A 22,114-nucleotide genomic window follows, 5' to 3' on the forward strand; every position below is an offset into this window, starting at 1 on the left:
AACGGTTGAGTAGGAATAGCAGGGCAACCGTGTACGACTCAGAACAAACACTTCCCCCAGTAAACAGTTTAACGCCCACCAATCTCTCAGAATTCCTCAAAATTGATCTGACTTTTACAATGACTCCAATTTGTATAACATTTTCCAATTTATCAGGTTTTCCAGAGGAATCGCCACCCCAGACTCGCGTGTCGGACTCACCTCCGTGTCGATAGAGGCGCCGACCTTGGTAGCCTCGCACAGCGCGGGCGTCGCCGCGGCCCCCGCCAGAGATGAGGCACTCCCGGAGCCGTGGGAGGAGCCCGACAGGCTGCCGGAGGTGGCACTGCTGCCGAAGACGCGACTCAGCCCATCCACGACGCCGTCCACGGTGCTGAGCAGGTTGTCGGGCACCGTGCGCACCGCCTGGCCTACCGATCGCATCGAGTTCTTCAACGGGTTCACCACCAGGCTGTCCAGCTGCAACACACCACGTAACTGACTTAAATACAGATTGTTACGGTATTTGACACTGTGGTTCAATATCAGTGAATCTCGTAATCTTAAGTATTGCTATATAGGTCGAACATTATTTAAGTACACTAACAGACCCTTCACGAACCGTAGACCTTGCCGTCGGTGGGGAAGCTCGCGTGCCACAGCGGTACAGATAGCCGTACCGTAAGTGCGACCACAACGGACGGGTATCTGTTGAGAGGCCAGACAAATGGGTGGTTCCTGAAGAGGGGCAGCAGCCTTTTCAGCAGTTGCAGGGGCAACAGTCTGGACGATTGACTGATCTGGCTTTGTAACACTAACCAAAATGGCCTTGCTCTGCTGGTACTGCAAACGGCTGAAAGCAAGGGGAAACAACGGCCGTATTTTACCCCAAGGGCATGCTGCTTTACTGTATGGACAAATAGAAGCATTCGAAATGTGGTGCTACAGAAGAATGGTGAAGATTAGATGGGTAGATCACATAACTAATGAGGAGGTATTGAATAGAATTGGGGAGAAGAAGAGTTTGTGGCACAACTTGACTAGAAGAAGGGATCGGTTAGTAGGACATGTTCTGAGGCATCAAGGGATCACCAATTTAGTATTGGAGTGAAGAGTGGAGGGTAAAAAGCGTAGAGGGAGACCAAGAGATGAATACACTAAGTAGATTCAGAAGAATGTAGGCTGCAGGACGTACTGGGAGATGAAGCTTGCACAGGATAGACTAGCATGGAGAGCTGCATCAAAGCAGTCTCAGGACTGAAGACCACAACAACAACAACAACAACAACAACAACAGGCAGACGATTAACATATGTGGGGGGATCGAATACATAGATGGGATTTTTGTTCCTGAACATCAACAGCTGGTAGGACTGGCCCCGTGTTTCTGCTACGCTTAGGCGCGACCATTAGAAGTGAGGAGAGCGTGCTGTTAGATATTTTCCACCATTTCGTCAGTAGTGCTCACGATGTCTGAGCAACAGGTGCACCCCTCCATTGCGCAGCACATAATTATCAAATTTCTTGCTCGTAAAGGTGTTACAATGGCAGAAATTTGCCGATTGACTGCACAGTGCGGTGATAAAACATGATCAAGCATGCGTGTGTTTGCCTGGCACAAAAAGTTCAAGGAAGGATGAGAAGTTGTGGAAAATGAGCAACACGATCGCCGTACTAGGACCAGCATTACAGACAAAAACATTCTGACAGGTGATAGTATCAAAAATTGCACAAAAAGTCAGCATCAGTTATGGGAGCTGTCAAACAATCATCAAAAATTACCTACAGCTCCATAAAGTGCGTTTCATATGCGACCCTAAACTTCTGACCGAAAATCGGAAGTTGAGACGTTTGGAGCCCTGTCGGAGGCTTACAGCAAGGTTTGCGGAAGAAGGTGATGCATTTTTGAGTCGGATCGTCACCTGCGACGAAATGTGGGATCGCCACTAGACTCCAGAATCCAAACGAGCCAGTAAGGAGTGGCAGACGAAAGGGGAGGCAGCAACAGTGGAAGCCAACACTCGACTGTCAGCAGGCGAGTTGCTTTCAAACCCCCCCCCCCCCCCCGATCAGCGAGGCATTTTGCCAATTGACTTTTTCCACGACTGACGCACGATCAATGCTGCTTATTACTGAAAACTGTTGAAATAGGCGAGAGTTGTGCATGACCGCAAAAGATGAGACCAATCGATTCAACAGGTCATCCTCCTCCACGACAATGCACAACCACATACTGCTGCTCAGGCTACAGGAAATGCACTGGACTACACTTGATCATCCTCCTTACAACCTAGACTTATTGCCCTGCCATTTCGATTTATTCGGACCGCTTAAAGACGCTCTAGGATGGAGATGATTTGAAGATGAGGAGAGTGTGGAAGACTTCGTGCGCAACTGGCTGATGACATGACCCAGTTCTTTTTATGGTGAGGGCATCAAAAAGCTACCCATATGCTGGGACAAATGCATTTCCAAAACAGGAGACTATTTGGAAAAATAAATTATAGGTGCCTTGAGTTTTTCAATACATGAATTTAAATAAAACATAAAATTCTGTTTATATTTGATCGCCCTGGTATTCGGATACAAATGAAATGTTAACCTAACAACTCCCACGCCCCAAATTACGTCACAACATTACATATATACATGGAAAGACAAGTTTTAAATCTCAAAACCACAAGTTACAAAATTCTGAAAATGGCCAATAACAAAATCCAAGTACACTGAACTTCGACTAAAATATGCTGAAACTTGAAGTCATTTTTTAGTTTCTGTGTAGCTATAAAGTCTGCCTGTATACTTCACAACAGTTTATTGTGGATAGGAATGTTGGAGGAGCTGTTTGGAGCAAAGTTGACCTATTTACCTCATACCACTGGAGCGCACTCGTCACTCGACTGACAAACTGTTGTCCCTTCCTAAACAGCTACCGTATTAACTCGAATCTAAGCCACACTTTTTTCCGGTTTTTGTAAGCCAAAAAACTGCCTTTGGCTTACAATCAAGTGCAAAGTAAGTGGAAGTTCTGAAAAATGTTGGTAGGCACCGCCAGAACCAACTTCTGCTGTCGAATATATGTAGCGCTACACAGGCATGCTTTGCAGGCACAAAGATAAATACTGGCACCAAAACCTTTGCGTCAGGGGGGGCGAAGGAGGTAGAAGACGAGCTTTTTTCTCCGCCCCTAGTTTCGACCATTGCATTGCCTTGTAAGTAACTGCAGTGTAAGTAACAACAAATAACAAATAGCAGTCTCTTGCCATTATTTCGGTTATGAGACAATTCCTCTCTTTTCTTTTATTGTAAGCCACAGTAGCGCACACAAAAGCAAGCCATGCTGCGAGCCATGACAGGTCGTAAACACTCATTACCAGAATGCGACAAACAATGCGTGACGCAGTACAATAATGCATTTTCAACTTAGAGTGAAGTTTAACACCTGTAACAAAGAGAACGACACTTATCAGATCAAAGCAAAATAAGCAATCGATTCAAACCAGATGAAGCAGGTGGAAAAAATAAGGGTACCCATATAAATATGGATGGAGTGCCTGACGCATAGCAATGGCTACCTGGTAAAACTTAACTGCTAAGCTTACGACTCGAACCGAACTACTGTAGCTGTATCTTCATCCAGTCAACCTAAATTGTGTCTCATGTTACAATGGACCATCTTCGTTTTGATTTGGAAGTGCGGTCTACAACTTTTCTCTCCCCTTGAATTTCGAGTCTCAAATTTCAGGTGCAACTTAGATTAGGGAAATTTTTTTTTCATCGATTTCAAGTCTCATTTTTAAGGTATGGCTTGGATTCGAGTAAATACGTAAATTCAAAGTCAAACTGGGGATCACTATACCAATCCTTTTGTGAAAGCATTGCCTAACCAACAATGTAGGAGAGAGGCCAAATATGTGTATGTCGTCACTGAATATCCAAAGCGGCACACAGAAAAGACGATATCTAGTGGCTACCACCCAGACCAAAGAGCGACAGCCAGGCTACAAAACCAGAACCAGATGCTCTTTAGTGGCCAAACACGTAACTATTGGTGCTGAAACGAGTGTAAGTGGAGTTTCACTTTTTTAAGGTCTCTTGTTAAGTTTGCTGAGTACACTCAGGATTTTAAGTTTCTATCAAAATAATGAAAACAATATAACTCAGGTCTTACACTAAGGAGTTAAGTACTGTGTTTACTCGAATCTAAGCCGCACTCGAATCTAAGCCACCCCTGAAAAATGAGACCTGAAATCAAGGAAAAAAAAATTTCCCGAATCCAAGCCGCACCTGAAATTTGAGTCTCTAAATTCAAGAGGAGAAAAAAGTTTTAGACCATCCCTCCAAATAGAAACAAAGTTGGTCCATTGCAACATGAGACACAATTGAGGTCAAATGGATGAAGATACAGCTACAGTAGTTTGGTTTGAGTCGTAAGCTTAAGAGTTAAGCTTTACCAAATAGCCGTTGCTATATGCCAGGCGCTCCGTCCTTATTTATAAAGGTACCCTTCATTTTTCCATGTGCTTCATCTGGTTTGAATCGATTGCTTATTTTGTTTTGATCTGACAAGTGCCATTCTCTTTGTTATAGGTGTTTACGTCACTCTAAGCTGAAAATGCATTATTGTACTGTCATGCATTGTTCGTCACATTCTGATAATGAATGTTAACGACCTGTCGCCGCTCGTGGCATGGCTTGCTTTTGTGCGCGCTAACGCGGCTTACAATGAAAGAAAAGAGAGGAATTGTCTCATAACCGAAACAATGGCAAGAGGCTGCTATTTGTAGTTACTTACACTGCTGCTTTCTTTGATAATGATCAACAAGAACCAAATAATAGACTGCATATGATAGAATTTGTTCCGAATGAGAGTTTAACGAAAAATTTTCTCTGTTTCTAAATCTTTGCAGACGCCTCTTTAGTACAGTACATTCTGCACAGAAATTAGAGTCATCTTAGATTCATGTTTCATTTCTGAGTGTATCACTATTCAGTATAAGAATAATACGAATCTAAACGTGACACAATATGTATATTCTTCCGTGTTTGCTGTTGTCTCACTCTAGTTTCATAGTTTATTAGGTAGACAGGATTTAAATGAGATAGCAGCAAACACGAAAGAATACATGGCATAATGTTTACATTCTTCTACCTTTTCTTTCAATTTATTTACTGACACATAGGTTTTGGCACCAGTATTTATCTTTGTGCTTGCAAAGCATGCCTGTGTAGTGCTACATATATTAGACGGCAGAAGTTTGTTGTGGCGGCACCTACCAACATTTTTTCAGAACTTCTGCTTACTTTGCACGCCTCGATTCTAAGCCGCACGCGGTTTTTTGGATTACAAAAACCGGAAAAAAGTGCGGCTTAGACTCGAGTAAATGCAGTATGTATTAATGCATATTAGATAGAATAGCTGGTTAGTACTCATCTACTGAAGGTGGAATGTTTAGTACTATCGACAGACAAACGTAAAAGGAAAAGTAATCACATTACCCTCACTTTTGGAACTGTAAGTTACTTTCTCGAAGAGGAGAGACGTGTGGGTCAGAGAAGAATAAAAACGTAGGGCAGGCCACTTAGAGCCGACGACACGGGGAGTCGGCGACCAGAGCAGAGCAGAGGCGCAGCACTCACTCACCGCGTGGGAGACCTGCGCCACCCCCAGGCCAGAGCCGCCCCCGCCACCCCCGCCGCCGCCCCCGCCGTAGTCCCCCTGCTCGAGGAAGGCGGCCAGCAGGTCGCGCAGCTGCGGGTGCGAGCCCACCACGCCGGGCTGCATCACGATCTGCAGGTAGTCGTTGAGCATCTTCATCCTCTTCTCCAGCACGGCGCGCTCCATGTTGTGGAACGTCTTCTTCCCGGGGAACGTCAACTTTCCCAGGTCCCCGTACTGGTGACAGTTTGAAATCGCAACATTACTGTCAAATTCCACGTGTACATAAATCACAGGAGATTTGTCAGTGTAAGTTGTGTAACTGACGTCCCAGGTACGGGAACAGCCTGACGCGAGAATCTGAAAGACTGGGCACCTACAAATTTCTTCATCCTTATAAGGCTGGAAACTGAGAGTCTGATAACGATTTCCTAAAGCACTATGACGGAATTCCCATAACAAAAAATTAAAAAAAAAATCACCTTTGAAGATTATAAGAGTCCCAGATGCTGTCAATTACAAAACATTTTCATTTATTAACACAGTTCTCGATAGCAGAGTGCACAATGGACCAGACTCACGATCGTAAACTCCCCGCTTCAAATCTCAACTTTTCTTACTTATATTCAAATTCCATTATTTATAAATAAATAGAAATGTCAATTAATAAATAATGAATAATAATTTTTATTAAAAATAACATCTACTTTTAATAATTACTTGCACAAAACTATGGCTGTGGTCATTTAGTGGATAGAGCACTAGATTCCAGCCCTGAGGTCTCGGGTTGAATCCCAGAAACAGGATGGGAGGGTGAGGGGGAGGGGAGGATATTTTTCCTCATTCCAATCTCTCCGGGATGGCTGCAGCTTGGCCTGGTATAAAATGAGTACCGGGATCTTTCCAGAGAGTAAAAAAGGCAGCCGGATCAATGGGTCTACCACCATCCACTTCCTATTGCTGCAGCAAAGGAAGGCTGTGCTCTCCCTGAAGACACACCAGTAGCCCAGTCACCAACTTGCGCCGCAGACTTTACCTTTTAATTGCAACAAAATGCCAATATTCACAACAGATTAAAATTGGGTGCAAAAATGCAAAATGTCAAATAGAAACTAAAATGCTTGTTTATTTCTAAAACTTAAATAATATTATCCATGTCCATAATTTTTTTTAACACTAATTGCATTTTGTATATGACTTTACCAAATTTTAATTTATTTGCATACTACCAATAATAGTACGTTATTTTTAGTAAAAAATTATGATGAAATATCTGTGATTAACATTTGTACTGGAATTTGAACAGTTTTTTTTTTTTTTTTTTTGCTACCATCAAAATTTCACACAGTGACTTTACAATGACATGACTGCTACGCTGCACACTCCACTAATGACAACTGTTGTTAACTCACAAATCCCTTATACTTAACAATCTTTGAAGATTCATATAAAAAAAATTTAGAAAAATAAAATAAAACTGCTTTTTAAGGGGACTATCCATCGGGTTCCACTGTGAGATCAAAAAATTAATTTTAAGTTAAACAATTTTTAAAAAATGGCATCATGAAGATAAATTTAGAGCTATTAAAAATTTGGAGGTCTCGTGTTACATACGACACTTGTTATACATATTCAAAGCAGACACAAAAGTAAAACACCTCATTCACCAGAAACAGCAGAAGTAATATCTCTGTTCAACCATGGTGACTGTAAAAATTGTAGAGGTGTATACAAACATAATAATTAGTACAGTTAACAATTTTGGAAATTTTCACGGGTGAAGAACAGACCGCATTTAGAAAAGGATGATCAATCACAGACAATGTATTTACTCGGCAACAGGTAACACAGGAAAGACAAGAATATGACCTGCAAATGCACACAGCATTTAACAAAGTGAACAAAAACAAAATCTGGGCAATAGTGGAAAGCAATGGATATACTAGGAAATTAATAAAGGCAGTACAAGGTACATACAAAGCATTAAACATTATAATAAATATAGATGAAACAAGAACCAAAGAAATTTTAATAAATAAAGGAGTACAACAAGTGCAACCAATATCATCCACTCTTTTTAAGACTAGTATTCTAAACTGGAAGCAACACATACAAAAAGGTATTGAAATGTCAAAAGACAGCATGTTAATTATTTTAGTTCATGCAGATGATGTCCTGATAATGCAAGATAAAGACGATGACTGACAATGTGCACTGTTCTGCTGAAATAGCTCTGTAAACAATACGACGCTGAGATTTTTAAAATCAAGACAGTAGTAATGGCTCTCTGGGGCAAAGATATGGTTCAACCAAAAATATTTATTTGGGCCATCAAACAGCAATGGGAATATGGATTCTTCATTTGTGAATAATCAATGACAGAGAATTTTGTCATTACTGAAATTTAAAATAGTAATCAGCCTAGACTGTAAATATTTATTAAAGACGTAACACCACATGTCAATTGTGACCAGTTTCGATCATATCTAGATCATCAAACTGTGTTTCTAGAATAAAAAAAATAATTCTCCATACAGGGTAACAGATACCAATACTACATACTTAACCCTTAGTTGGTAACATGTGAAAAATTGGCGTTTATGGTAACATCCGTCTGTGAGACTAAAACGACCAAATTTTTCAAAGAATTTCCACTGTAGTGAATAGTTGATACACTGAGAGCTTTTATACCCACCTAAGAAACAGATGTTACCAAGTGAGGGATGATAGAAGTTGGCCTGATAATAAAAAAGAAAAGTTTTTGTGCAATGGCAAGTGTTGAGAGACAACTCTGCCAACTGATAAATAGTATCACAGCTACTCATTGCCTGCCCTCACCAACTGGCAGCATAAAAACTTTTCTGTTTTTTTATTATCATGTATCCACATTAAACTGTATAATAGCGGTACCTGTTACCCTGTAAGGAGAATTATTTTTACATAGCTACAACATCTTTTAAAAAATGCTGTGGTACAATGTTCTAAAAGACTGTAGAGTATGTTTGTAGCTGCTAACGCCATTTATTGTGGGATCAAAGCACAATCAGTTTCGTGATAATGAACGGTATCTTCAGGTTAATCTGCAACAACGTGCATACAAATTACAAAGAAAGAGGAAGCCGCCTGGTAGAATTTTGCACAGAGCACAACTTAATCATAGTTAACACTTGGTTCAAGAATCATGAAAGAAGGTTGTATACATGGAAGAAGCCTGGAGATACTAGAATCTATCATATTGATTATATAATGGAAAGACAGAGATTTAGGAACCAGCTTTTAAACTGTAAGACATTTCCAGGGGCAGATGGGGACTCTGACCACAATCTATTGGTTATGAACTGTAGATTAAAACTGAAGAAACTGCAAAAAGATGGGAATTTAAGGAGATGGGACCTGGATAAACTGACTAAACCAGAGGTTGTACAGAGTTTCAGGGAGAGCATAAGGGAACAATTGACAGGAATGGGGGAAAGAAATACAGTAGAAAAAGAATGGGCACCTCTGAGGGATAAAGTAGTGAAGGCAGCAGAGGATCAAGCGGTTAAAAAGACGAAGGCTAGTAGAAATCCTTGGGTAACAGAAGAGATACTGAATTTAATCGATGAAAGGAGAAAATATAAAAATGCAGTAAATGAAGCAGGCAAAAAGGAATACAAACGTCTCAAAAATGAGATCGACAGGAAGTGCAAAATGGCTAAGCAGGGATGGCTAGAGGACAAATGTAAGGATGTAGAGGTTTATCACACTAGGGTAAGATAGATACTGCCTACAGGAAAATTAAAGAGACCTTTGGAGAAAAGAGAACCACTTGCATGAATATCAAGAGCTCAGATGGAAACCCAGTTCTAAGCAAAGAAGGGAAAGCAGAAAGGTGGAAGGAGTATATAGAGGGTCTGTACAAGGGCGATGTACTTGAGGATAATATTTTGGAAATGGAAGAGGATGAAATGGGAGATATGATACTGCGTGAAGAGTTTGACAAGAGCACTGAAAGACCTAAGTCGAAACAAGGCCCCGGGAGTAGACAACATTCTATTAGAACTACTGACAGCCTTGGGAGAGCCAGTACTGACAAAACTCTACCATCTGGTGAGAAAGATGTATCGGACAGGTGAAATACCCTCAGACTTCATGAAGACTATAATAATTCCAATCCCAAAAAAAGCAGGTGTTGACAGATGTGAAAATTACCGAACTACCAGTTTAATAAGTCACAGCTGGAAAACACTAATGTGAATTCTTTACAGACGAATGGAAAAACTAGTAGAAGCCGACCTCGGGGAAGATCAGTTTGCATTCCGTAGAAATGTTGGAACATGTGAAGCAATACTGACCCTACGACTTATCTTAGAAAATAGATTAAGGAAAGGCAAACCTACGTTTCTAGCATTTGTAGACTTAGAGAAAGCTTTTGACAATATTGACTGGAATACCCTCTTTCAAATTCTGAAGGTGGCAGGGGTTAAATACAGGGAGCGAAAGCTATTTACAATTTGTACAGAAAGCAAATGGCAGTTATAAGAGACGAGGGACATGAAAGGGAAGCAGTGGTTGGGAAGGGAGTGAGACAGGGTTGTAGCCTATCCCTGATGTTATTCAATCTGTATATTGAGCAAGCAGTGAAGGAAACAAAAGAAAAATTCGGATTAGGAATTAAAATCCATGGAGAAGGAATAAAAACTTTGAGGTTCGCCAATGACATTGTAATTCTGTCAGAGACAGCAAAGGACCTGGAAGAGCAGCTAAACGGAATGGACAGTGTCTTGAAAGGAGGATATAAGATTAATATCAATAAAGGCAAAATGAGAATAATGGAATGTAGTCAAATTCAATCGGGTGATGCTGAGAGAATTAGATTAGGAAATGAGACACTTAAAGTAGTAAAGGAGTTTTGCTATTTGGGGAGCAAAATAACTTATGGTGGTCAAAGTAGAGAGGATGTAAAATGTAGACTGGGAATGGCAAGGAAAGCATTTCTGAAGAAAAGAAATTTGTTAACATCGAGTATAGATTGAAGTGTCAGGAAGTCTTTTCTGAAAGTATTTGTATGGAGTGTAGCCATGTATTGAAGTGAAAAATGGACGATAAATAGTTTGGACAAGAAGAGAATAGAAGCTTTGGAAATGTGGTGCTACAGAAGAATGTTGAAGATTAGATGGGTAGATCACATAACTAATGGGGAGGTATTGAATAGGATTGGGGAGAAGAGAAATTTGTGGCACAACTTGACTAGAAGAAGGGACTGGTTGGTAGGGCATGTTGATCCCAACAACTACAGACCAGTTTCACTGATATCAGGTTTCTCAAAAATCCTAGATATGCTTATGTATACCAGATTAGTTAACTATTTGGACAAACGTAACATTCTCATGACCTCACAACATGGTTTCAGAAAGGGTAAATCTACAGAATCAGCAACTGACAGTCTAACAGAATACATTTTACAGTCCTTGGATGAGAAAAAGGTTGTCTCTGCAATGTTTCTGGATCTTTCAAAGGCATTTGACACCATTGACCATGAAATGCTGATACAAAAATCAAGCAACTATGGCATTTGGGGGCAACCAGGTGAATGGATAAAATCATACTTGTGCAACCGCAAGCAGTATCATTAGGAAACTCGTACCAATCAGAAACCAAATCCATCAAATATGGAGTGCCGCAGGGTTCGGTAATGGGGCCATTGTTATTTGATGTGTTTGTTAATGATATAGTTGTTGAGGAGGAAGAAAAGAAAATATTGTATGCTGATGACATGACAATACTAAATAATGACCAAAATATGGAACAGCTTGAGAAAAGAGCATACATATCTGCAAATGTCACAGCTCAATGGCTGTTGGAAAATGAACTGGTTATAAATCTAAAAAAGACTATGTATACAGTGTTTAAAAACAAGGACAAGGCTGCAGACATGGATTTAGAGGTTGATGGAACAAGGCTGGAAGAAGTAGAATCTGCTAGATTCTTAGGTATTCTTGTCAATAATGAACTGAAATGGAAAAAAAAAAAAAAAAAAAAAAACATATTAATAATGTCTGTAAGAAACTGAGCTCTGTCATATTCTTAATGATGCAGCTATCACAGTATTCAGATAAGAACCTTCTGTGTACAGTGTATCACGGACTTTTCGAACCATACTTACAGTATGGAGTGACTGTGTGGGGAAACTCAAACAAACAAGAGACAAAATGAGTGTTCACATTACCAAAAAAAAGCAATTAGGACCATTTTATGAAGAAAGACCTCTGAAAAATGCATAAACTGTTTCAAGAAGTTAGGTATCTTAACTTTTTCACCATTGTATATATACAAAACAATAATGTACATCACAAAAGGTAGTGAGGACTGGATTACAAATGCTAGTGTACACACCCACAATACAAGAAAGAAGAATGAAGTACGGAGCATACCCCACCGACTGGCAATGCTAGAAAAAGGACCCCAGTACTCTAGTAGCAGACCACTAAGAAGTCTGCCTAAAAACCTGCAAGATAGTGTACTTCACAATGACTTTCCAAAGAAACTTAAAAGACTATCTCATTGAAAAAGAGTTTTACAGTGCTGCAGAATACTTATGCCATTAAATTTGTATATATTGTTACTCATTATCAGTGATGTAAAAATGTGTAAGCTAAAGGTGTAGAAAAATAAGTGGTAAAGAATGTTAATACTTTGACATGTCCTATATTACACGTACATTTACTGTACACAATGTAATCTTACAGGATCAAATAAAATTCAATTCAATTCAATTCAATTCAATTCAATTCAATTGAGGCATCAAGGGATCACCAGTTTAGTATTGGAGGGCAGTGTGGAGGGTAAAAATCACAGAGGGAGACCAAGAGATGAATAGACTAAGCAGAATCAGAAGGATGTAGGTTGCAGTAGGTACTGGCAGATGAAGCAGCTTGCACAGGATAGAGTAGCATGGAGAGCTGCATCAAACCAGTCTCTGGACTGAAGACCACCACCACCACCACCACCACCACCACCACCACCACAACAACAACAACAACAGTAATGTCACTGTTCGATGTGCACGTCTGTCAAAGTTCGCAAAGAAAGGGCGGGCACCTAGTGAAGTGTTATTGCACTGTATGTCGTAACACTCTAAAGTCGCAGTGATTTTGAAGCCGTCAGATAATCTATGTTTTGGTCCACATCTCACACCGATTTTCATTGTTTACAGGTCGAAGGCCAGATTTGAATCTACAGGGAATGTTCGGGATGCAAAAAGAAAGGCGTCGGGGTAAAAATCCACAGTTGTTACTGACAACAACAGGTAGTGCGTCTGAACATTCTTAGAGGACTCTGCATTTATAGATGTAAAAAAATACACTGTCCAGCCACATTAATGTGAACACCTGTCAGAAGTCTGAATAACACCTTTCACAGTGCACGACAAGAGTCAACGAAGTTCCAGAAGTACCGCCAGGGACGTGGAGCTGTGCCGAATCCAGCTGCATTTGGTTTCCCAATTGAGGATCCGTGGTGCAAACAGCCCGATGAAGGTGGTCCCACAAGTTACCGACCGGATTTAAATCCGGGAAGTTTGCTGGCCGGGGGAGGGCTTATCCCAGTGCTATCCAAACCACACACATACACTGTGAGCCGTGCGACACGTCACACCGTCCTGCTGGTCAACGTCACCGTGTTGAGGAAAAACGGAGTACATGTAGGGGGGAACGTGGTCCCAGAGGATAGACCGATACTCGTGTTGATCCGCTGTGACTCCTGTAATGACGACATCGCCCGGGGAATGCCACAAAAATGTTTCCCAGACCACAACTCTCCCTCCTCCGGCCCGGACCCTTCCAACAATCGTTGCAGACATTTCGCACCGTACACAACAGTCGTCTCTCCAACGGACAATAAGAGGTGATTCGTCCGGAGACGCCACCTGTCGTCACTCGGTGGTCATTCGGTTCCAATACCGGTGTGCCGATTCCGGCCCTCAGTGCCGACGAACGGAGTCGGCAAGGGTGCGTAAAACGGGCGGTGGCTGCTGCTGTGCCCCACACATAGCTATGTCTCCCTGTAATGGTACTTCAACTACGTAACCATTACGGCACCTAACCTCAATACCGGCAATATTCTACTGTGTTTCTGTAAAGTAGTTAACATATTTCTGAGACAACACTCAGATTTGATTTCATTAATGTAGAGGTACTTTGATATATTTATATTTTTATTGCAACGATTTAGTCTTATGTGAATTCTTTCTTTTGTCACTATGATCTTTGACGTACTTGTAACACTAATTTTTTGGGCGCGTAAGCAGTTATTAGAGATCGAGTCTTGGTCGTCATGTTGAAAAGACGCAAATTGTAGTCAGTTTATAAAATGTGAACTTTAATAGTGAGGAAGATATTTTCAAGTATGTTTTATATTGTGAAGTGATGTTTTGTGAGTTACGTGATATTGCAACAAAAGTAATAAAAAAGAAGTGTAACTTAAATTCGGAGCGCTGATTACTTTTTTTACATCACCATTGTGCTAACTTGCAAAAGTTTAATCTTCGAGAATGGTTTATGAAACACATCTATAAAACTTTTGAATATTGCAGAACAACACCTAGGCCTCTTTGCATCCGAGCTCGGAATCGTCACCACCTAGATTTTCGACGATCGAGCCGCGAGTGCACGACGGGAACAGCGTGGGAAACACGAAAAGATGAGTGCCTAGTTTATCCATTATTTCATGAAATGACTTTATTAACTGTGCTCTTATGACACCTGCCACATAATATAACGACGTCGTTGCCCAAAAATGCAATATTTAGTAGCGTGAGCAACACTACAATCATAATTAATTTTTGACCTCTGTTGTGGTAGGGTTGTTAGATGCCGAACGGTCCTCACTGACGATGACGATCGGTTTGTAGGGCGCTCGACAGTGCGGTCATCGGCGCCTGTACAAAGTGACGATTTTTACACTGCCCAATTTTTGTACACAGCCTGGCCTAACCACTGTCACGAATGCTGATGACAAAGTGATGAGGCCAACACAAACACCCGGTACCCAGGCAGAGAAAATCCTCAACCCGGCCAGGAATAAACCCGGGACCCCGTGATCCGGAGGCAGCAGTTCTAGCCACTAGACCACGAGCCGAGGACGGATGGTCCTCGAGAAGGCACTGTCATAAGCCCTCTGTTCGTGTTGGCGGTCTGTCGCTCCACAGTTGCACGTCCATTCGCCCGTACACATCTCATCTACATCTACATCTACATCTACATCCATACTCCGCAACCCATCTGACGGTGTGTGGCGGAGGGTACCCTGAGTACCTCTATTGGTTCTCCCTTCTATTCCAGTCTCGTATTGTTCGTGGAAAGAAGGATTGTCGGTATGCCTCTGTGTGGGCTCTAATCTCTCTGATTTTATCCGCATGGTCTCTTCATGAAATATACGTAGGAGGGAGCAATATACTGCTTGACTCCTCGGTGAAGGTATATTCTCGAAACTTTAACAGCTACTGAGCGTCTCTCCTGCAGAGTCTTCCACTGGAGTTTATCTATCATCTCTGTAACGCCTTCGCGATTACTAAATGATCCTCTAACAAAGCGCGCTGTTCTCCCTTGGATCTTCTCTATATCTTCTATCAACCCTATCTGGTATGGATCCCACACCGCTGAGCAGTATTCGAGCAGTGGGCAAACAAGTGTACTGTAACCTTTGTTTTTGGATTGCATTTCCTTAGGATTCTTCCAATGAATCTCAGTCTGGCATCTGCTTTACCGACGATCAGCTTTATATGATCATTCCATTTTAAATCACTCCTAATGCGTACTCCCAGATGATTTATGGCATTCACTGCTTCCAGTTGCTGCCCTGCTATTTTGTAGCTAAATGATAAGGGATCTATCTTTCTATGTATTAGCATCACATTACACTTGTCTACATTGAGATTCAATTGCCATTCCCTGCACCATGCGTCAATTCGCTGCAGATCCTCCTGCATTTCAGTACAATTTTCCATTGTTACAACCTCTCGATACACCACAGCATCAGCCGCAAAAAGCCTCAGTGAACTTCCGATGTCATCCACAAGGTCATTTATGTACATTATGAATAGCAACGGTCCTACGACCCACCTGAAATCACTCTTACTTCGGAAGACTTCTCTCCATTGAGAATGACATGCTGCATTCTGTTATCTAGGAACTCTTCAATCCAATCACACAATTAGTCTGATAGTCCATATGTTCTTACTTTGTTCATTAAACGACTGTGGGGAACTGTATCGAATGCCTTGCGGAAGTCAAGAAACACCGCATCTACCTGTGAACCCGTGTCTACGGCCCCCGAGTCTCGTGGACGAATAGCGCAAGCTGGGTTTCACACGACCGTCTTTTTCGAAACCCATGCTGATTCCTACAGAGTAGATTTCTAGTCTCCACAAAAGTCATTATACTCGAACATAATACGTGTTCCAAAATTCTGCAACTGATCGACGTTAGAGACATAGGTCTATAGTTCTGCGCATCTGTTTGACGTCCCTTCTTGAAAACGAGGATGACCTGTGCCCTTTTCCAATCCTTTGGAACGCTACGCTCTTCTAGAGACCTACGGTGCACCGCTGCAAGAAGGGGGGCAAGTTCCTTCTCTACAGCCACCGTTCACCCCTGTCGTATACAGTCCACGGTGGAGCACAGCTACCTCGGCACAGGTTTCGGGTAGCACCACTTTGCCACCATTTACAAACTTAGCCACTTTGGAAACGCTTCCACCCTCAGTCCGAAAGCCGACGATCGTGCACGTTTCGGCACCGTATAAATCGCTCCGTTTCGACATTACGACAACTCCACTGTTTTCTGTGTCTGCCCCGACACGTTTTAGATCCTCTCCACTGCAAGTGTCTGTTTGGCTTACTGCACACGGTTGTCATAAGTAGGTGGTGGTAACATTAACGTATCTGGACTGTGTATCTTCGTTGAAAAATGTCGGTATTATCAGGTAAATATTAAACAACTAATAGCATTTAAACAGCAGCTACAAAGTAAAACTGACGAGACAGCAGAATTTTTCAAAGTAGCAGCTTCTTTACTAACTTACTCCAATAAGCTCAGATAGCAGAAGCGTAAATAGTGCCAAGTAATGTAGTGACAGGTTATTGTTAATACAGTACATAGATTAAATTTTTAGAAGAACTAATGGCTCCAAACTCCCTAATCACAAAGGTGCAAACGCTATATTGAGGTTGCAAAAGTTGTGTGCAAGTGTGTAATGGCATGTCAGACTGCTTTCGGACAGAGAGAGGAGGGCAAGAGGGAAGTGCAACTCGCCATTATTTTTTACTCCACTTACCGACATGATTGTAAATGAAATTGGTGAGATAGGAAATGGTGATCTCAATGCTTTAATCTCAGCTGATGACGTAGCTATTTGGGGAGAAAAAGAACTGGAGGTACCAGGAGAATTAGATGCTTGTAACTCTAAGTTTAAAGAGTACCAGCTGACAGTAGGCAGGAACAAAACTAACAATGGTTACGAGCAGGACATCACATTATCTATCCATTATGAGAATGCTAACGGTTTTCAAATGCTGTTTTAAGTACAGTAATGTGCTGCGTTTTTCGTGTTCCCATATTTTCTCTGTTACCTGTAGGATGGATACATCAAATAACTTGGGAGTGCAGTGTCTGTCCCCTGAAGTTCCTCGAATGATTTTTGGTGGTTGCCAACACTCACTGGCAGGGTGGAGCTTTGGGCAGAGAAGTCGGGGGGGGAGGGGGGGGGGGGTTCTAAGCTTTGAAATGAGGCCAGTGTCAGTTGCCGCAGGCAGCAGTTGCAGCACGGTCGTGTTCCATACAGAGGTATCTACTGCACCACTGCAAACAATAGACCAGTTTTTGGAGCAGCATTATGCAATTGAGATCTGTTTGAAACTGGGAAAAATGAAGCAGAAATGGGAGGAAATGCTTCAGAAATGCTACAATGATGAGACGATGAAAGCCAAACATTCGTGTGGGAAAAGAGGTTCCGGGAAGGTCGGAAGTCTGTCAATAAGGACAACCACTCGGGACACCTGTCGACATCTCGACGGATGAGTTAGTGCAAAAAGTGCATCGAGTTGTAGATGTGGACAGGTGGTTAAGTGTTCGGACGAATGTAGAGGTGTGTGGAATACCTGAAACAATCTTTCACTGCACTTTAACTGAGGATCTTCAAATGAGGAAAGTCCACACGAAAATGGTGCCGCAAGTCCTGATCTGTGAAATGAAGGAGCAGTTTGTCTAAGTACCAGGAACTGCATTAGCGCTAGAAAACAGACCCAGAATTTTTTGACAGAGTGATCACAGGGGACTAGACACGGATTTCGGATCCCAAAACACACCGTCAGATTGGCAAGTAGCATACAAACATGGAAAAAAAGCAAGATTGAGCAAATTGTGAATTGAGGCAATGCTCACTGTGTTTACAGACATAAACGGTGTGGTTGACAGTGAATTTGTGCCACAAGGACAAATAGTCAACAAGGAGTTTTAATGTGAGGTGTTCAAACAGTTTAGCAACAGGGCTCGACACGTCTGAAAAATATTCACGACAAACCGTCAGTGGATGACGACGACACGTCAAGCGATACCACACGTACTTTTTGGCCACCGACACAGAGACAGTGTGTTGGTGGCCAAAATGTATGCGGCAACACTGCCCCGATTTCCATACAGCCCCAATCTTTTTGTTCCCGAGGATCTAAAGAACCCTAAAAGGAACTTGGCACGGGACACTGGAGGCAGTAGAAGCAGCTTTCGTAACTGCGCTGAAAGAGATTCCCACTGATTACTTCAAGGATTGGGTGAAGCACTGGCAGTGGTGCAAGCAAGCAGGGGGAGAATACTTTGAAAAGTTCTGGAAAGACTGTACACTGATACTGAATAAATGATTTAAAAAAGATCATTCTGGGAACTTTTGGGACAGACCCTGTACATACGAGATTGAAACAGTGGGAGAAAGGACTTTATGGCCCAACTTTACTAGAAGGAGGCATCGGTTGATGGGACACACTGAGGAATCGTGAATTTGGAAATGAAGGGAACTGTGGAGGGTAAAAATTGTAGTAAGACCAAAGCTTGGCTGCAGTAAGCAGATCCAGAATGATGCAGGCTGCAGTAGTTACTCAGAGATGGAGAGGCTCACACAGGATTGAGCAGCACGGAGAGCTGCAACATACGAGTCTTCAAATTGAAGTCAATGTCCACGAAGTGGGCACGACACTCTGACACAATCGACAACCACGGGATCGCAGGAGCCGAGTAAGCGGGCCCACAGCACCCGAGCACTGCCTCACCTTGTCCTTGATCTTGGAGTGCAGCTCGTGGAAGTCCGAGTACCGGCGGTAGACGTGCCACTTGTCGACGTGGCCCGTTATCTCGTAGCGTCGGGACACGGACACCGCGTAGATGCCGTACGTCTTGCCGCGGTCATTTACGATGCCTGTCAGATTTAATTTCAGTTAGTCTTACACGGGCTTAAAAATTTTACATCTGAGACACTATTAAACGTACAACAGTAAGCTGTAATCTACGAAAGTAAACTAATTTTTGGAACTGTAAGGTAGAACAAACTGCCTATTAGCTTCTGTCTCAGATTCTTCGGCCGACATTCGTCTGACGATTTTACTGACATTTCGCCAGCATGACTCGCTGGCATTGTCAAAGCTTCATCCTCCATTGCCGTCAGCGAACAGCCACTTGTGCTGGCGAAACGTCATTAAAATCATCAGATGAATGTCAGCCGAAGAACCTGAGACAGAAGCCAATAGGCCTTAACAATTTTGTAAGGTTGAAGTAAGTAGGGCAGGTCTATAATACGACTAAAGTATACCATCTGTGTTTTGGACTATTTCAGAATTCTAATTCCAATGAGTTCTAAAAGAGAAAAAATTGAAGATAATGAAGCAATTAATACCTGAAGTCTTTTTTGGACACTTAATGAGAAATAATTCCAAAAATGTTTATTATTTGCTACTTAATTATGTACCTGTCTGTCTTTGCAGCTATTGTACGAGGAACAATAGCGCAAACAATATTTAAAAAAAAAAAATTAAGCAGATGGTGTTTCCTGATGTGAGCAAAAATCTTTCGTACTAACATCAGCATCTTTTGTAATGAACTGTTTTTAGATGGAGAAAACAAGCCAAATAGTATGTGTGTTTCATTAAGACCGCTGATGTCATTTTATTTCAATAAAACGCAACTCTTTTGGTGACAAAAATACACATTTCCTTGGAGTCGCAAGACAGGTTTAAAGTACCTTCACTGATTTCAGAAATAACCTAAAAAAAGTAGGCCCTTTGAAAGAAGTGTACAAGGCAAGGAAGAATTGTGTAAACCAACACTGTAGGTGAGCAGCAATAAAATGTTGGTTCTACTATGTTCGCCATTGTTGGTTATTATCCACTGTGTTATATCTATTATTTTACAGATATTGTGTGGTTTTTCTTTCACAAAATATGTGAGTACAAAGCTTACAAGCTTCCAGTGACTGCCACGATTTTCTTCTTCTTAGTGTCAATACTTTCTACCATATACACCACGTTTTAAGTGCCAAAATGTACTAGAACAAATTAAATGTCTTTAAAACGCCACACTGGACAATGTACCTGCACTGAGACAGCCACAATTACTGAAGTCCATCGCCCGTGGCCTCTGGCCTGCTGAGGAGCACCGCAGTCCTGTGTCCACGATTTTTCCATTTTTTTTTTCTCTTTTTTCTTTTCTTTTTCTTTTTTAAGTTTCCCCAATATTTCCCTGATGTGTTTGATATTCCCTGATTACTCTGATTTCCAGAACCTATGGCAACCCTGACGTCTACGTAGCAAGTAGGAGTCCCAGGTTTGAATGCCATTCCAGCACAAATTTTCAACTTTCCCCATTACTTGAAATCAATGCCCGTTCACAGCCAGTGTCTGTAATTCCTTTGTGTCTACTTCAATTTTAACTTCAGAAAACCTATAAAAAAACTAACTTCTCTTTTGAAATTTCTTAAACATTCTAGAAGATTATTCTTTTAGAATGTTCCAACATGGAAGCACAGTTATAAACAGGTGAGCTACGTGCTACATTAACCTAAGCTCTCTCCACTGTTATATTTATTTCAGTCAAGCAACTCGCTAGTCAGTTGCTCCAGTGACAGTTCTGGCAAACTCTTTGCATGGTGAAGGTGTTTTAGTATATGTGCAAGTAAACATTGAGAAATCAAAGCAAAATTGTTCTTTTGTATGTTCTGATACTTGCACTGTAATGGAAACAGTTCTGTGAAGTAATACGACGAAATTATGGAAAACACTCAGAGAGCAATGTATTACACAAATGTGTGGTGTCTGCCCTTTCAAATGTGACCCAAAGAAGACACGAGCCATTCTTACAATTGGTTCAACTCGATGGGCCATGAATACACCACCTCCAAAATTAAGTTCGACCTCCTGCAGGTATCTCTGAGTAGCGAGCACAGTGGATACGGACGAGGACCAAAGATAGGTGTCACTCGGTGGGAATGTGGGTCAGCCGGGAGTTGTGCCAAGATGAATAAATGAATGAATGAAAAGAGCCTGTGTTGTCCCATTGAGGGCAAAGGCCTCCTACAAGTAGGGGTAGCAGCTTTTAATAACTCATGCGGTGAGCTAGTCTGTGTAAGAGGGTACCACACTTAATGCACACAACAGATTGAATTACACTTGATCACTCAGTTGTAGTTCTAGTTCTTTCCATTCCTCTCTCTTTCTGGCTATGCCGGTCCACTGTCTTCCTGCTTATTTTGTAAATACGTCCGATCATTTGTGTCTCCGTCTTGCCAGGAGAGTCTTGGCGATGTAGGGGTCCTATGTGATAGCTAGTGCTGTGTGGTAGCTGTCATCTCGCCATGTGACCACTCAATTTCCATTTGGTCTTGGCAGCCTGTCAAGCTATGTCTAATGTTGTCAACATCTCGTGTATCGAGGTGTTCGATATTCTGTCTTTCAGTGAGACGCTGAGGATCTTCCTCTGCATTTTCCTTTTGCATACATGTAGAGTGTTTCTCTCTTTGGCTTTGAGGGCCCACATCTGATATCCGTATAACAACACTGGAAAAACACCGTTTTCAAGTGCCTCCGTTCTTAAGGGGCTCCGGAAAGGCTCAAAATCATGAAAAGTTCAATTTTTACTTTTTTGCGTTTTCTGAATGTGCAGACTATTACCTTTTAATAGATATATAATTTATTCAATTCCGAAGACTACAACTATTTTTAAATTTTTTTTGAAATGTGTTCTACATGGGCGTGACCCACTGTGGCGCTGTTAAACTGCTGTCAAATGGTGTTGTTATTAACGTCCGTGTTCATCAGGTACATTTTAGTGATGTGAGATAAAGTATGTGTTGTGGCTAACCTGTGATGGTTCAATATATATCGCTGGTGTGATTGTCGATTGTTTCATGTTTATTTACTCTGTTGTTATCTCGAAAATATTCGTAATTAATTCTGTTTCT

The 22,114-nt window shown here is 41.6% G+C and overlaps 1 protein-coding gene across 5 annotated transcripts in view; it reads right to left on the reverse strand.

Moving 5' to 3' along the window:
• Nucleotides 1-22,114, reverse strand: part of LOC126108581 (sorting nexin-13-like) — a 417,686-nt gene that overhangs the window by 81,941 nt on the left and 313,631 nt on the right. For all 5 annotated transcript variants that reach the window (XM_049913874.1, XM_049913875.1, XM_049913873.1 and 2 more), the window contains 3 exons: nucleotides 18,936-19,081; nucleotides 5,624-5,875; nucleotides 202-459 (listed from right to left, as the gene is read on the reverse strand). In XM_049913874.1, coding sequence (XP_049769831.1) covers nucleotides 202-459; nucleotides 5,624-5,875; nucleotides 18,936-19,081 — 656 coding nt within the window. The remainder of the gene's footprint in view (nucleotides 1-201; nucleotides 460-5,623; nucleotides 5,876-18,935; nucleotides 19,082-22,114) is intronic.

This window comes from Schistocerca cancellata, chromosome 11 (genome assembly GCF_023864275.1).
Source record: "Schistocerca cancellata isolate TAMUIC-IGC-003103 chromosome 11, iqSchCanc2.1, whole genome shotgun sequence".
In the NCBI taxonomy this organism is placed as follows: Eukaryota; Metazoa; Arthropoda; class Insecta; order Orthoptera; family Acrididae; genus Schistocerca; species Schistocerca cancellata.